Below are 16,830 nucleotides of genomic sequence, written 5' to 3'. Positions count from 1 at the left end.
CTGTTCTGCCTCCAAACTGAGCCTTAGCCAGGAAAGCCTATGCAGTTACCCATCCGCTGGATTCACTATCTGTTGTGACCTGTGGGAAAACAAGAGCTATACTGCCAGTGGATTTCCTGGAACAGACCAAATCTGAATGTAGGACCTCTACAAGGACAGCTCACTGGACTGTGCCTTCCTAAACAAAACAAGGTTACCTGAGCCCTTCTGTCTAGGAGGTCCGCAAGCATCTATAAGAACATCATGAGGGTCACGGAGCTGCTCCACCTCTTACAGTTATCCAGAAGAGCCATCTTCCACTTTTTCTGATCTATACCATACAAGAGTGTGCTTGTACCCTCCTGCAGCCCCACAAAGACCACAAGGCAATTGGCATTCACACCCTCCTGTGCGGTTTTCATGGCTGGAAGAGTTCACTGATTCCAAAACCTGTTGCTATTCCTAGCCCATATTGACCTGACAGTATCTTAGATTTAATTTGCAGTTACTATTGTATCCTAAGAAATAAACTCCCACTTAGTCCTAGATGAACCATTATGTGCCCATGGTCCTATGACTGCCTCATCATCAGGCAAACCTAACATTGATTGTGGTTTTGAAGTCACTTAAAGAGAAAAGCACCAAACCTATTGAGTACTGGCTCTCTGCTCCAGTTGAATCACCATAAACCAGGATTACCAGTTGGGTCCTGAACTAATAGATTGACTCCAGTGAATGAACCTTTAAGCACCGATTCTCCAACAGGGTACTGATCAGCAGACACTGAGTAACTAGGACATAATCACCACAAGCACCAAAGCCCTTTTTGTGCTGATTGGTGTCTTAGTTATTTGGTGGCAGATTGTCGGGGGGGGGTATTTTTTAATTAAATGGAGTGGCTTCTGTTTTTCTCAGCCTTCACACCGGAATTGAGTTAAGGGTCCATGTATCTGCTTCCTTGAGACAGTTATGAACCCCAGTGTGAGAGAAAGCTGTTGCTAATTCCAAAAACCAAAGCCCTTCCTTAGTTTTATGAGCTCATCTAAATTATTCTGAATTAAACATATCAGTATAACGTTGGCTATACAACTGGCAAGTGTTATCATAGCGTTAATTCCTAGCACTAAGATAGTATAATAACTTTTTGGGCCGTGCCTCTGCACCCAGAAGGTGCCACATTTGTGTGTGTATTCTTTTTAACTGAACAGTTTACTTGACACTTAAACGTTAACTCTGTCTATTTCTAAAACCTGAGTAAGTAAGCCTTGCCTGCTCTGCCTCACTACTGTGAAAAAGGCAGGGGCACAAGGAAGCAACTTGGGTAGCCCGTTGAAGTCCACGGTTAAGTGGTACTTGGGATTGTCTGTTACCACTGAAATTGCACTGTCTGTCCTAGGATCACCAGAAAATTTCTCATAGTACTGTATTTTCTTATTGTTTAAAAGCCAATAACTATTCTCGAATTGATGCCACCTCATCACTGACTAATTTCATTTGTGACAGACCACATTACTGCGAGACAATGATGCTAGTACCTCAGATTGGCTCTAATATTGGTATCTTTCAGTGGGCTCTAATTCTGGTGCATTGTTTTAGTAACAAATAAAAATGGAGCAAACACAAACAAGCCTCAGGTAGTACCAGTGTGAACCACAGTACACTTAAATATCACTCGTAGGCTGTCAGGCGGCTCTTTGTTGTGTCCACGTCATAGCAGTGATCCCAGATGGTGGCAGCACCTAGATCACAAACTTTGCTGCTAGCAGTATTTCAGTGAAACACATTATTGCTTGTGGACCTGTAAAGATGTAGAGAGTTGGTGGCTATAGCTGAGTGACCATTTATAAGTGCTAATTTTTTCACAGTCGCCCACAGTAAGAATCCCAATAGCTCAGATGAAAGAATATATTATTTAATTTCTTGTTGGACTTTTGTAGCAGAAGAAAGTGGAATATATCTGTATTGTTTTCTTCATCATTGAGTCCAGGATGGACATGATGCTACCAAAATCGTATTGACCACTGTGATTTTGATTTTGATCCTAAAGCTAAAAAGGAAGAGAAGAAAAGACATAAATCTTCCTCGGCCACAGACTCTGATAATTTTGATTCTGACTCTTCTGCGGAGTCCTCTTCCGATTCAAAGAGTGAAACAGAAGAAAAATCTAAAAAGAAAAAAAAGAAACATAAGAAAATTTCAAAGAAGCAGAAAAAGGAAAAGAAACGACGAAAGAAAAGCAAAAAAAGGTATGTTTTATATTTTTACACATTTCTACGTGTGATATAAAAATATTACACTATGTAGGATGCCTAACTGTGTGGAATTACGTTCGCACACATATAACACCCTTAAGAATTATTTATTTTGTGTAACTTGAAACGTTTCACCAATTTTAGTTGACCTCTAAGTTCACTAATGATTATCTTTATCATGGCCAGCTCCAGAGTAGACTTTGCTAACCTTCTCAGTGAAGCCCAGATTGAACGCATATCATGGATGTGTGGCCTTGGCTTTCTTGAAACCTTTCGACATGTTCTGGGACCAAACGCCTTTAGAAACAAGAAGCTTCTCAATCTTTTTCTGAATTACAGTAGATGTTATTCAAATCGGAGGTGAAAGGGGAAGGGTACCAATCTTAATTTGTAATATTTGGTATGTTGGATAGCGAACCTGCTCAGCCAAGCACATTTATTTGCTGATACTTATGGAAAGTCCTTATTTTTATGGATTGAAGCACTGTATGAAGCCCTTATGGACAATTTTGAAAGATAGGGAGTCTAACATCTGCTGTGGTGGGTTGATATGCTGGTATTGGATTAACTACCCAGTGGGAGTTTGGCAGCATGATTTTAAGCCTATTGCAAATTGCTGATAGCATGGCAGACTGGAGTGGATGGTGGGGCAGTAATCAAGCCTAAATAGTGCCACCGAGAGGACAAGGATAGTAGGATGTAGGAGTGTCAGAAGGGGCAGAATTCCCTCAATAACCATAAGAGATGAAAAATGCTTTTTATGAACATGCTAACTTGGAGGTATAAAATGGGTCAGACACAGGTTTGAGCCCACTGTTTGGAGTTTCCTCCTTAAGTAAGAGGATATATTATCCCTGAGGACTTCATTCATGTTTTTAATTGATGGTATTATATATAGTATTAGGAATTGGTAGCACATCATTAGTGAAGAAAATAGAAAAAAGTTGAGTGCAGTACAAAAAACATTATCATTTACATATGAACGATTGTTCACCAAGCGCACAATGGTGCCCCCACCAACTTTTGGAATGTAGAGGATGTGGTAAGTATTTGCAGACCGACATGACCCCATTCCCATGCAGATTTATCATTTCACAATCGGTATACATCCAAACTCTCATTGTGAAAGAATTTGTTTTTTGTTCAAAAACATTTATTGGCATTTTTAGTATTGCGAAAACTATACAGAGAATAAAACAGGGAGAAGAAAAAACCATTTAGCTGGAATCATTGTCATGTTGCGACATATACACAACTTTAGTATTTGTGAGTATCATCAGCCGGTGTAGCCTGTTGTTGTTTGGTAGAATGTTGGACAAGGGATAGTGGTTTGAGGCTGCAGCGTTGATGTGAGGGTGAAATGTGAGACAAAAGGCGGTAGAGGATATGTTTAGCCTCATGGGGTGCGACAGTAACATGTGAGTATCGTGTACATTATTGTAGGTGTGGACTAGTGGCAGAACTAAGAATGGGACAGGGGAAGGAGCGGGGAGGAAGGTCAGTGTCATCTGATTTGTTGTGAGGTTACTGGGGAACCTTTGTTACTAGAATGAGTTGTGTGTGCTTCTTAGGTAGGTGATCAACACCCACCAGGTGTGGTATGATACGTTGTTACCAGATTTCCAATCGATCAATATCACTTTGATGGCAATGGTGAGTAACAGATCAAAAAAGGAAAGATATGTGTCAGAGAGATCGCTTGGGGGATCTGCAAAATGTGGTCCTGGTAGAATAAGTGGGAACGATGGTGTGATGGGTGTTGATTTGTGGAAGAATTTGTTTTTATAAAACTGTATATCGCAGTGATTCACATTCTCCCAGCCGCTAGCTGTCACCAAAACAACTTTATTCCAAGCTGGTGATATTGAACATCTCTTCCGTGCATTTGAGTAAAAAAGTATCTGTTTTTATTACTCGGTCTAATTCTTCGTATAATTTCTGTCAAACTTATGCCAGTTTGAAATTATGGCTTAATCGCTTTCAGAGCAAACTGTCCTGCTTTGTTTATTTTGTGCAATGTGAGGTTTACAGAGTTTTATGTGGGTTGTCTGACAGTACAGTCCAGGCACAAATTAGTTTGGAATTTATCTTGTATAATCCAAACTGGATACATGAGGCAATTTCATTTTGTCAGTATTTACGTGGAGCTCAGAAGTGCTCCGCCAGATACTTTAAAAATCTTTGGCATGAATTGTTTTACTCTGTTAAGCCTCTTGAATCTTCCTGAAAGAAATATTTGGATAAAGCAGTTTGTGAGTTACAGCTTGATAACATTTGGCATGCTCAGCTCCCTTTAGAATAGGTTTAACAGCTATTCATGAATCCAGCTAAGCACATTTTTTTCAGGAGCACGATTTGCGGTACAGAAGAAAAAAATGAGTGCATGACAATAGCTTCTTACAAACACGTACAGATTCAGAAGTATTTGTTTTCAAATGTCTCCAACATAAATGTAAGAATATTAGTCGTAATGTTTGTTTATCCACACTGCTATGTTTTAGGTCCACTTGGAAAGATGTAGGTAAAGACTGTAAAATATGTTTAGACTGAAATAATCATTAAATCTTAAAGGCTGCATTAGGGCCTACTACTGCTTGTAGGAAGCTATTCAACCCAATTTTGTTTGCAATTAGTGGAATCCGTAATAGCATGTCTCGGTGTCTTGGATCCTCCCCAACGCCCACAACACCAAAGAACTCTTCTCCATCATCAAGGAATTTACAAAATCCTGCAGCGGCAACAGACATCCCACCCTCCCAAGACCTCTGCAACAGACTCCTCACCTTCTTAAACGTTAAGATTAAGATGATCTGCGACAACTTTGACAACCATGACCTCCGCACCACTCCAACTCACACCCCCAGCGACGCCACCCAACAGACCTTCTCACTTGGACCCCACTTACGACCGAAGACACCTTAAAGACCATGAAGAGCATCCACTTCGGAGCACCCTCTGACACCTTCCGACCCCTGGTCTTCAACGCAGCCTCCACAGCCATCGCACCCGAACTACACCGGACGATCGACTGCTCCCTCGAAATCGCCACATTCCACTTAGCTGGATTTGCTAATTGCTCACAGGCAGAGCTCAGCGAGTCAGACTCCTGCCCTACCTCTCAGAACCAACAGAGACCAGATGCGGAGTGCCCCAAGGATCCTTCCTCAGCCTCACCCTCTTCAACATCTACATGGCCCCCCTCGCAACCATTGTCCGAAACCACGGACTCAACATAGTCTCCTACGGCGATGACACCCAGCTCTCACCAAAGAACCCAACATCACCAGGCATAACCTCCAAGAAGGGATGAAAGACATCGCCACTTGGATGAAAAAGAGCTGCCTGTGACTCAACTCAAAGAAAACAGAAGTCCTCATCCTTGCGTCCACCCCCTTGGCATGAGACGAAACCTGGTGGCCCCCGGCCCTCAGAACCCAGCCCCACCCTCCCCCACAGACTACGCACAAATCCTCTGCATCATATTAGATTCCTCGCTCATGATATACCGTTAGATCACCGCAATGTCCTCGGCCTGCTTCAACACCCTCCTCATACTCCGAAAGACTTTCAGATGGATCTCACCCGAATCTAGAAAAGCGGTCTTGCACGCCCTCATCAGTAGCAGACTGGACTACAGCAACTGTCTCAACGACGGTATCAACAAGAAACTACTTCGCAAACTCCAGACCATCCATAACGCTGCAGCCAGACTGATCCTTAACATCCCCCTTCACAACCATATCACATAACACCTCCGCGATCTCCAATGGCTCCCCATCCAAAGAAGAATAATCTTCAAGCTCCTCACTCACGCATACAAGGCCCTTCTCAATGTCGGGTCAGCATACCTAAACACCAGCTCTACCTCCACGCACCCAATAGACACCTCTGATCAGCTGACCTCTTGCTGGCCACCGTCCCACACATCTACAAGACCAGAACAGGAGGAAAATTCTTCTCCTACATCGCAGCCAGGGCCTGGAATGACCTCCCCTCCACCAAGTTCCCACACTGCTCCAATTCATGAAGGACCTCAAGATTTGGCATTTCAGATAACCCCAGCACTCAACAGAGCTGACCCCCTCCCCCCCCCCCCCCCCAGGTCCCCGTGCCTTGAGACCCTCGCGGGTTAGTAGCTGTGCTTACCCCTGATTGATTCATTGGATCTGCAACAGATGGGAAGATTATTAAAGTTTATGGCCTTGGTGCATTAATATATTTTATTTTCTTGCATCAATTATATGAATAGGTTTTAGGGTGTAGTAGTATATTTTTTATTTTGAGGGTATGGTTTTCAAAACAAATATTATGTTTTTGTAAATATAGTCGATTGACCGTTGTAAGAAATTGGAATATTATTTGGGATGGGTGCAAGCTACTTCAATGAATAATCACAACCCTTGTCAGGGTGAACTCAAGTCACTAAATTAATCTGAGCTCACACCCTAGTAGCTATGGCACAGAGCAGACCGGCTTAAATTTGGGCAAAGTGCCAAGTAATTATACAGTACCAAATCAGTCATAAAGTCAAAGGACAAAAGCAAAACAATTAAAACCCCAAACCGAATTAGAAAAATAGAGTAATATTTAATAAACAAAATGACAGAAGTTCAGTAAAGGAACTGGAGATGTGAATTTCAAACGTTTTTAGTAGAAATTGCGCCAAGAAAAAGTGCCAATGACACTCAATGCAAATACAAGAAGATGATGGACTGAGTGCTGAAACTTTTCAGACATTCGCCCCCAGTCACAGATCTAGGTTGAATCCATCATCATTTTTTAGCTAACTTTGCAACCCCAGTTCAGACCCAGCCATATGGAAATCAGTCTTGACCCTGTTCTTCATGGTAACAGTCCAGCCTGAACTGCCAAGCCAGGTCTTTTCCTGGACCGGAAACAAGCATCCTGGGACCAGTTGTGGTAGACTGGGACCAAGGTGCAATTTCAGGTCAACCACGATAAAGCCTTAGTTGCATACACCAAGTATATTGATCCCAGTGAAAGTCTGGAAGTCAGAAAGTTTGAAAAGTTTTTTTTAAGTCTCAGTGGCTTAGAGAAAATGTTTTCAAAAGTTTCTAAACTTTAGTACCCAAACAACCACAGGAGTACACTTCTAACGCCGGCAGGACCTCAAGGTAGACACTTAAAGGCTCACTGGATGTCGGGCAGAGGCCAACAGCAGGGTCCAGTCCAGATGTAGTTGCCACTGGGCAGCTGGGCCCTTCCAGGAAAAGGGCTCTTGCAGCTTGTCTCCCTATAGCTTATATAGGTGGTCAGCTAACTGACCCTTGAAGTCCACTTTTTATCTTTGGTGCCAAGGGAAGCAGGTCCAGTCCTTCAGGCCTATTCGCAGGTTACAGACAGCAGGTTCAGTCGTCTTTTGTTCTTCATCTGGGCCCCAAAAAAATCTGAAGTGTCTTCCTGCAGATGCCATTTTTATATCTGGCATAAACTAGTGGGTGTGAATGACTCCAGGGCACATCTTAACCAGTGGTGTAAAAGTTACCGGGGCCAACCCCATACAATTTGGGCATTTTTAAGGTGGCAGAAGTCTTCAGTCACACTAAACTTGGGCTCTGGTGGGGGATTGGGTGGGTTGGCGTGTGTGTGTTTGTGTGTAAAATGTAATCTAGTGGCATCCCACATCTACACTAAAATTCAGTTTGAGGCAGACACTGTAAACCCAGAGACATAGCGAGGTTTTCTGGCAACCACAGAGTGGAAACCGAAGAATATTTTTTGCATCCTGTTTTCCTTCCTTTCAAGTGTGCCTTCACTGTTCTATGTAAAACCCTGCAAGCCTGTCGAGCAGGATTTGACATTCAAGCAGGATTTGACATTCAAGCAGGATTTGACACTGCAATGTCAAAAATGATGCTCCCAGACCTCTCCCTGAAAATTCTGTCATTTTCAGAATAGTTATCTCTGCCTCTTCAGGTGAGCGTATTGTTTGCTCCTGGTAAGCATTTCATACCTATTCAAATGCTAATCAGTGACTGGCAGAAGGGAAGAGCAAGTGTATATTATGCCTCTGGAAATATCAAGGCAAAGAAAAGTTAACTTTCTAAAGTTTTTTTTTTTTTTTTTTAATACTTATTAAAAATCAGACTTCACTGTTGAATTGGATTTTTAAATTGTTGTGCCTGCTCCTGGGTTCTTCGTAATTATGGCCATCCAGTCGTGACTTTTAGGGTGAATGGATACTAATCCAGCCCTTTCTTCATCTGTAGAGGCACGTGTCAAGGGTGCCCTTTGTCACCCCTATTTGCGTTATGGAGCACCTAGCCCTGAGAATATGCGATAACCCTGACATTAAAGGGATTCCATTTGCTGGGGAGGCACATACTATTAGTCTCTATGCAGATGACGTCTTGATGGCCTTGGAAGATCCATCCACTTCCCTTCCAGCCTTCCTCACTGAATTAGTGACTTTCAGACAGACAGCCGGTGTCCGAGTGAACATGCATAAATCCCAGGCCCTCTACCTCACGCCTGCCGGAGACTCAGAAGGCCTTGCACATAGCTACCCGATACAGTGGACGACAACCTCTATCCCATACCTGGGAGTGTAGTTGACCTCCACGGCCCTGACAACTGCTTCCCTTAATTATAAGCTTCTCAGCCAACAGGTCACAATGGACTTAAATAGATGGAGACCATATCGCCTCTCCTAGCTTAGCCGAGCGGCGGCCCTGAAAATGTCCCTCAAGTAACGTGGATTGGGGCTTGTACACACTTGTGAAATATACAAGCCACCCTTTCGGACAGTTTTTGAGGATTAAACGCAACTGTACCAAAAGGGAAGATTATTTCAAGGAGGCAAAAATCCTCCAGTCCAAATTGGTTATGAGGAGTTATCCATATCGCCTTGTGAAACGTTCACTAAAATGAGCTTGGTACTACGATCTTGATGCCTTGTTGAAATTAAAAGAACATCAAGGATCTGATCAGAAGAGACTGACTTGTGTAACGGCTTTTGGAACAGAATCCAATAGGATAAAAAAGACCATATTAAAAAAATTGGCATTTACTACAGAATGTTGATACTCAGTGGGATAAGCCATTATTTGCGTTCAAACAAGGTAAAAATCTAAGAGACCATCTGGTCAGCACTTACAATGATTGTGAATGTAATTCAGTACATCTTTGGTTCTTGCCACCTGGAGTGGGTCATTATCCTTGTGGGCACTGTGCAATTTGTGCTGCTACATCAGTAGTTAAAATGGGTACTCTCAATCATAAAGTGTGGGTTTTGAAAACGCATTCAAACTGTCTTTCAAAATTTTTTATTGTATTGAATGCCCTTGCTCACTGTACTATATAGGAAAAAGAACACAAGAAGTAAAAAAAACTATAATTCAACAACAGTCACGTATACGTTGTAAAGTAGCATCTGCACCTTTGGTTGACAACTATATGAATATGGGCCATGCTCCGAATGAAATGGTTTGTACTAGAGGTAGTCAAATGCTCTAGACGTAGACATGAGGTAGAACACCTGCTCACAATAAAAGAGAACAAGTGGATCTGGTTAGCCAGAACGGTTTAGAAAGGACTCAATCAATATGTTGAATGGCAGACACTAGCAACCCTGTAACTTTTCCGTGGCGCTGTTGAGGAGTCCTTATAAGGCTTGGTGAATGTCCTATTTCTATGGTTAACTTTAATGAACCGTTTTATGTCCTTTTGCCTCCTTTTGGCATCTATATTTATATCGTAGATGATTGCCATTGAGGGTAGAATATTTTCCCTATTTTGAATGCATAGTTCTTGTGTGTATTGTACTCAAACTTTGGTTGTTTGGCTCTGTTACCTATCCGGGGTTGATGTTTTATGGAGTTCTGAATAATTCAGCTATTGTTGATCAGGATGCTCGAATTTTTCTAATGATTTATTTTGAGGGTTGTACCAACATTACTGGGGTTACCATTTCAAAATGGCCTCCACTTCCGTTCCGTTTTGTTCGTGAGGGACTCCGACGGTTCTTATAACTTATGCTGTACATAACAAGAAGCATTTAATATCTATAAAATTTTCTTAGTTAAGCGTGAGTCTGGTCTGGCTGGTGGTCATTGTTGATTCGTTGTTACACTAGTTTTGGTAACACTAAGATGGCGGGTCCTTCTGAGCCGCCGGTGCAGGTGACCTGTTATCCGTGCACATTGCCAAATATATTTAGTTCAGGCGTACAGATGAGCTGCGAGTGCGGATCAAACTGTGCTGTTGGACACCTTACTGGATTGAAGTAAATTAAGTAAGTTTATATGTCGTGGAACCGACCTGTTTGTCACCTCTGCCTTTTATCGAAGAACCATTTATTATTGTTTTACATCTAACGTTCAAAGTGTGGCTATTTTGTTATTATTTTTTAGAAGAGATGACTCCAATTTGTTTGAAGTCTGGTAAGGACACAGAGCAAATACATTTCTTCTGGTTCTTTCGCCACTTTTTGTTGCAGTCCGTTTTTAGTGGCATCACTGTAATTGATAGTTGTTTTTTTTCCCTTTATTATTCTTTCAGTATTGGATATATAGAGTCTTTGGAATTGCTTTGAAGTCTAGTGAGAAGGGAGCAAGGTACATTGTTTTGGATTATTTTTGGGTGTAAGGTTTTAAGTACTAGGTTATACTTGGTGTTATATACGAATGGGCACTTATGGTGTTTCTTTTTGATTTCTTAATATGGTGGCAGTATCACTGGTGCATGGCTTGGTTTGCTGGTCACTGGCTGTTTTTTGTGAGCAGGCGATACATGTGGTCACGAGATGTATTGATTCGTTTGTTTTGTTAGTATCTAAAGGAGTCATCATCCTTTGTGCAACGCTTAGGATGGTCTGGCTGCCCAATTTGTCCATAAACGACCGAAACATCGACAACGCACCCTTATTTCCTTTTATTAATGTGAACCAAAACATTTTTTCCCATTTATGCTGCCCATATTGTTTTAGGCAAAAAGGGTGATTATAGCCCCGTCAATCTTGATAAAATTGAGAAAGCTGAAGGGATTGTTTTGGTAGTGTCAGTGTTGCTATTTGTACATACAGTTTCTATCTAAAATTGTGGATGTTTTGTATAATGAATTAAATATAATCTAAATGAAGTAAAAACATTTGTATTTGAATACATCCGTGAATGTAACTTTCCTTTTTTTGGAATTAACTGATTGGCTCACACCTGTGACTGTGAATAAGTGTCAAACTTATTTTGGATAGAAATAATTCCTCAAGGGATATTTTGTGTATAGATATTTAATAGAGGCTTCACAAAATATTATTTTTACTACTTACCACTAACAATAATCTATGGCCAGGTTATCAAGGTACAAAATTCTCTTCTTATCCGTTCTCTCATCTCCCTAGTCCGTTCCCTTTTGAACCCAACATTCATACCTAGGGCCCACGTTGGGGTATCCTATGACTTTGGTAGTCCGTTCCCACCTGAGTAAGTCTCTTATTGATCTCTGTGATGTATCTGTTAATTTCATATATTTTGCTGATGGTTCTTGTCTCAGGATAGATCATGGTTTCCTGGAAGCAATTATGAAATATGTGCATTATGCAAACTTGTATACTTCCGTCCGAAGAGTTGTTGTCATATTTACGGACTCAGAATACTTTTTTGGAGAGGCTCATGATTTTAGACTTCTCTAGGTACAATGGGGTGACCTCACAAGAGCTCCAATTGCGAACAGTGTGTATGTCAAAGGCTTACCTGATTCACTTATTTTGTTTCCTAAAATCATGGTTGATATTAACCCTGGGCGTAGTTCGCGAAGTAGCACTTCGCGAAGCTACGCAAAGTGCAGTTCGCACTACGCGAGCTACGCGTAGCACTTCGCGAACTGCGTAGTACCTTGTTCGCACTGTGCCAGATGTTGTTTTCAATGATTGCACAGTGCGGACAAGCAACCAGCACTGTGCAATCATTGAAAATGGCATCTTGCACAGTGCGAGCTGTAGTTTTCTGCTGCTCGAGTAGATTTTTACTCGAGCGGCAGCTTTCTCAACGCGAACTGGTAGTTTCTCATCGCGAGCGGTCGCGAGCATACGCGACCACTCGCAATGAGAAACCTGACCTCCTCGTGTTGGGAATCTCGCCGGGAGGTTTATTTTCCATGCTCGCGATCGCCAACTTGATGTTGCTGATCGCGAACAAGGAAAAAGTCTCGCCGGGATGTCATTTTGCTTGCTCGCGGTCGCCAACTTGACGTTGAGGACCGCGAGCAAGCAAAAAATGACCGCAGCACTACGCTACGCGTGTTCGCACTGTGCTACGTGCAGTTCGCGTAGTGCGAAGTAGCGCGAACTTCGCAAACTACGCGAGCGTAGCGTAGTGCTTTGCCCAGGCTTAGTTGATATATTTGCTCCCCATCAATCTTCTCAGGATGAAGTGCTTTGGGATAATGCTTTTGCTGACTAGACTGCTAGGGAAGCTGCTTTATCCTAAAATTCTTTGTCTCTCAACCATTAAGTCTCTCATAACAATGCTAAAATTGCAGGACGAAGCGGAGAAACAGGCGTTTCTATTGTAAATGAAATACTGATGTAGTATGGCAGGGTGGCATTAGAGGATGGTTTCCCTAAATTTCTCCTCCCTAGCCTCAACCATCTGTATCACAGTATCACCGACATCCGCAGATGTGGCAGGATTTGTGTTGCAAATATTCATTTGTTTTCTCCTTTGTTTCGCAGTATTGTAGCTTCTGTGCCAGCTGGCAAGCCCACAATATTGGAAACTGGAAGAAGGATCAAAACCACCTCCGCTGCCCAGCCACCTCTATGGAGGCTGTTCTTCCACATATAGATGGATGTCATCCAACTGCTTTAATGCTGGCAGTTTTGTATTTTTTGGTAATAGTGTGTATGTTTTCAGGATGGAATAAGATGTATCCCTCTATGACTATCTAGTGGCTGAGATTCCTATTTTGTTTCTCCTATTTCAAGAGCTATGCAAGGATTTACAAACTAAACACTTCCATTGCACATACCACCTCAAATCCTCTGCGAATGTTGAGCATTTTACCTTTACCTTAAATAACAAACTGGAAAAAATATGGCCTGAAACCAGCCTCCTATCGCCTGGAACCTTACCCTAGGCTTTCAGTTCAGATTGAGCCATTCCTACCCAGAAAGCTTAGCAAGGACTCTGAGAATATGGGGCAGTCTATGTTCCTTTTGTTCATCCCTCTAGTATTTGCAGCCTTACCTGACATTCACTTAACCATTGATGTAGTTCTCCAGCACTGCGAACAAACGATTTGCTGTCTCTAATAGCTTCTGTTCCCTGGTCAGAGCTGCCTAACTTGTCTGTCCAACAGAGACTTGTTACGATCTGCAGCCAGGGGACTAGTTTCACATACAAGTCAATCAGCAGAAATTTGTACTCCAGCCTCAGTAGAATGGTCCTTTCCAAGTCCTGCTCACCATGAACACTGCTATAAAGTGCCACTGAATACCAGCCAGGGCCCATGCATGCTGCTGCGAAAGGGTCACCAGCCCAGGATATTCCAACCTTGCTGGTGCCCTTGCACCTGTGAACCAGGTTAACCCATGCATCATCTTCCAGCTAATCACCCTAACATTAAATGTGAAGCAACCTCTGCTGATGAGTATTTTTGAACGAGAAAAAGCAAGTAGATATGGGGAGGGGGAATGTCATCAGTTTCTGTGATCCGGCATATCATGATGTGCAGTTATATTAGTATTGTCAAAACTATTTCATGTATTGTACAAGTGCTAGTAAAAACCCATACACTTAAAAAAAAAAAAATCTTACACCTGAGAGTTTGATGGTCCAAGCTTCCACTAGCAATCTGATCTGAATTCATTCCCCATGATCCCCCCCCCCCCCGCAAGCAACGCAGAGGTCATCATGGGCATCAGTGTCCTTGTCCCTTTCCCCTCTGGCATCAATTTCCACAGCACTTTAGTTTGCCTTTAGCATCATACAGCCTGTCTGCGGGAGGCAGTATCCAACATTTTTTCCCATGGTGGCAGTCCATCACATCCGATAGATGATCCTCCAGATCGTTCAGCATGGTTATGCCCTTCTGTTTCTTTGTGACCCTCTGCAGCGGTCTCCCATTTCAAAGTGGCTGTCATAGGAGTAGCGATCCATCTTAATGCAAGAGGAGTGCGCTCTACTCTTCTAAGCAGCTGTTCAGAGAGTTCCAGAATCGGAAATCGGGACAGATTTTTGCTCTCACTATTTCTTCATGCCAAAGAAGGGTGGAGGCCTTCAACCTATTTAAACCTTCACTCCTTGAATGTATTCCTATGGAAGGAAAAATTCAAAATGTTTACGCTGGCTCAGGTTCTGTCTGCTCTGTATCTGAGTGACTGGATAGTAGCCTTTGACCTGCAGGACATTTTCCTATATACCGATCCTGAGGCCCCACAGGTTCAAGGTAGGCCAAGAGCATTTTTGCCCCTTGGAGTGCAAGAAAGTGATTGCGGTGGTCGCTGCTCATCTTCAGAGGATGAGGATACCAGTTTACCTCTACATGGGCCACTGGCTGGGCTCACCACAGTCAGTCAGTCAGGGACTACTTCAAGAAAGCGTGAATCTCCTGACATCATTGGGGTTCTCAATTAACAAGCCAAAGTTGCACCGGGCTGAAAGCTTACGTTTATAGAAGGTATCTTAGACACAGTGCAGTCCAGGGTCTTCCCTCCGTTTCAACAAGTCCACAACACTGGGGCTATGATCCTGATGTTTCAGCTTTGGTCCTGGATCTCAGTGAGACCAGCTCTGAGGCTACTTTGCCTGCTAGCCTCCTGCATCCTGATTGTAGGCTTTAGCTAAGTTGACTGCATGGGCTCTGCACTGAAGTCTGAGATCTCTGTGGGCCTAGCACCAAGGAAACTTGTAAGATGCTGTCCAGGTTTCAGAGGAGACTGCACAAGACATGCAGTGGTGGCTACTTGTCTGCAGTTTGACCAGCGGCAAGCCCCTCTACCTTCCCCACCCAGAACTGATAGCAGGGACGGATTCACCACTGCTGGGCTGGGGGGAGTCATCTGGAAGAGGTGAATACCTGGCTCCAAATCAGTCTGTTGACCTCTCGGGTGTTTCGACTAGCTTTGAAGGCCTTCCTGCCGTCCATCAAGGGGTGGCTGGTGCAGATTCTCACAGACAGCGCCACCGCAATGTGGTACTGTAACAGGCAGGGTGGAGTGGAGTCCTGGATCTTGTGCCAGGAGGCTGTGCGTCTTTTGAGGTGGTTGGATTGTCGGAGAATCTCTCTGATCGCGAACCACCTGGTAGGATCCTTGAATGCCTTAGCAAATGTACTCAGTTGGCAGTACCTGGCAGATCACAACTGGCGTCTGCACCCTGAGATGTCATAGGGTGTCTTCTGAGAATGGGGAGAACCCTGGCTAGATCTCTTCACCATCCTTGAATGCACAGTGTACAGATTTTTGCACGCTGGAGTACCAGGGAAGGCTCCCACTAGGAGATGCATTTCAGCTGAAGTGTAACACAGGAGTACTGTACCCTTGTCCACCTCTCCTGTCCAGAGTTATGAAGAAGAACGACGACTGGGCCCACGTCATTGTAGTGCGCGTGGTACCGTGAACATCTGGCCATAAACATCTGTCCTCTGATCAGGCTACTGCTTCTGAAGGATCTTCTGTTGCAGCAGTAGGGCAGAGTTCTCCACCCGAACAACTGCACATTGTACCTCCATGCTTGGAGATTGAGCAGTGGCAATTGACTCCATTTGATTTGCTACCCAAAGTTGTACTTGTCATCCTGACTGTTAGGCGATCTTCCACAAAGTGTATTTATACTGGATGCAGGGACAAATTCTGGGCTTGGTATTGGGTCTACAAGACAGATCCTTTGCATGCCAAATTTTTGGATAGTTTATTTGTTTTGTCTTTGGCCTGGAAATTTCTTGCAGTGGGCAGTTTTAAGGATAATTTGTTGGCCATTGCAGTCTTTCTGCCTTTATTAGCACAACTGCCCTTGTATAAATCACCTGTTGTGATTAATTTTCTTTCACCCATATGTTTCCTCCCAAACTCTTTGTGATTCTACAGTGGGACCCTAATTTAATTTGCATTTAATGTAATTTAATTAATTTGATTTGTCCTTGACATTTCTCTTTTGTACTTCTTTCAATCTGATAATAGCAGTTTGGTGCATCTTCTGACCCTAAAGACTGTTTTCGTCATTGCTATCCCATCAGCTTGTCGCACGAGTGACCTCCAGTCACACTCTGTGCAGGTGCCCCACAACTCCTTTTTTTCTAGACAAACTGATGCTGAGGCCCCAGGTAGCCTTCTTGCTGAAAGTTGTGACTTCTTTTCCCATTGGGCACTCTATCACTCTCCCATCATTCTTTGCCCTGCCTCACCCCTCGAAAGTTAAGGAGATACTCCATTGGCTGGATACCAAAAGTGCTTTTACCTTTTATATTGATCGCATCAAAGACCATTAGATAGACTATCATCATATTGTGGGGTTCTCCGGGGGAAAAAAGGAAAGGTGCTGCAGAAAAGGACTCTATTGAGGTGGATAGTCCTCTGGATTAAGATGAGATATGCAGCCTCTGGAAGGGCTAAACACCAATTCCACCAGCTCTAAAGCTGCCA

The 16,830-nt window shown here is 43.1% G+C and overlaps 1 protein-coding gene across 2 annotated transcripts in view; it reads left to right on the top strand.

The window, feature by feature from the left end:
* Positions 1–16,830, top strand: part of PPIG (peptidylprolyl isomerase G) — a 270,573-nt gene that overhangs the window by 193,627 nt on the left and 60,116 nt on the right. For both annotated transcript variants that reach the window (XM_085645353.1, XM_085645352.1), the window contains exon 9: positions 2,027–2,225. In XM_085645353.1, the coding sequence (XP_085501479.1) occupies positions 2,027–2,225 (199 nt within the window). The remainder of the gene's footprint in view (positions 1–2,026; positions 2,226–16,830) is intronic.

The sequence above is a fragment of the Triturus cristatus genome, chromosome 3_1 (genome assembly GCF_964204655.1).
Source record: "Triturus cristatus chromosome 3_1, aTriCri1.1, whole genome shotgun sequence".
Taxonomy (NCBI): domain Eukaryota; kingdom Metazoa; phylum Chordata; class Amphibia; order Caudata; family Salamandridae; genus Triturus; species Triturus cristatus.
Note: the sequence above shows the minus strand (reverse complement) of the source record. Positions and strands in the feature narration are given on the sequence as shown.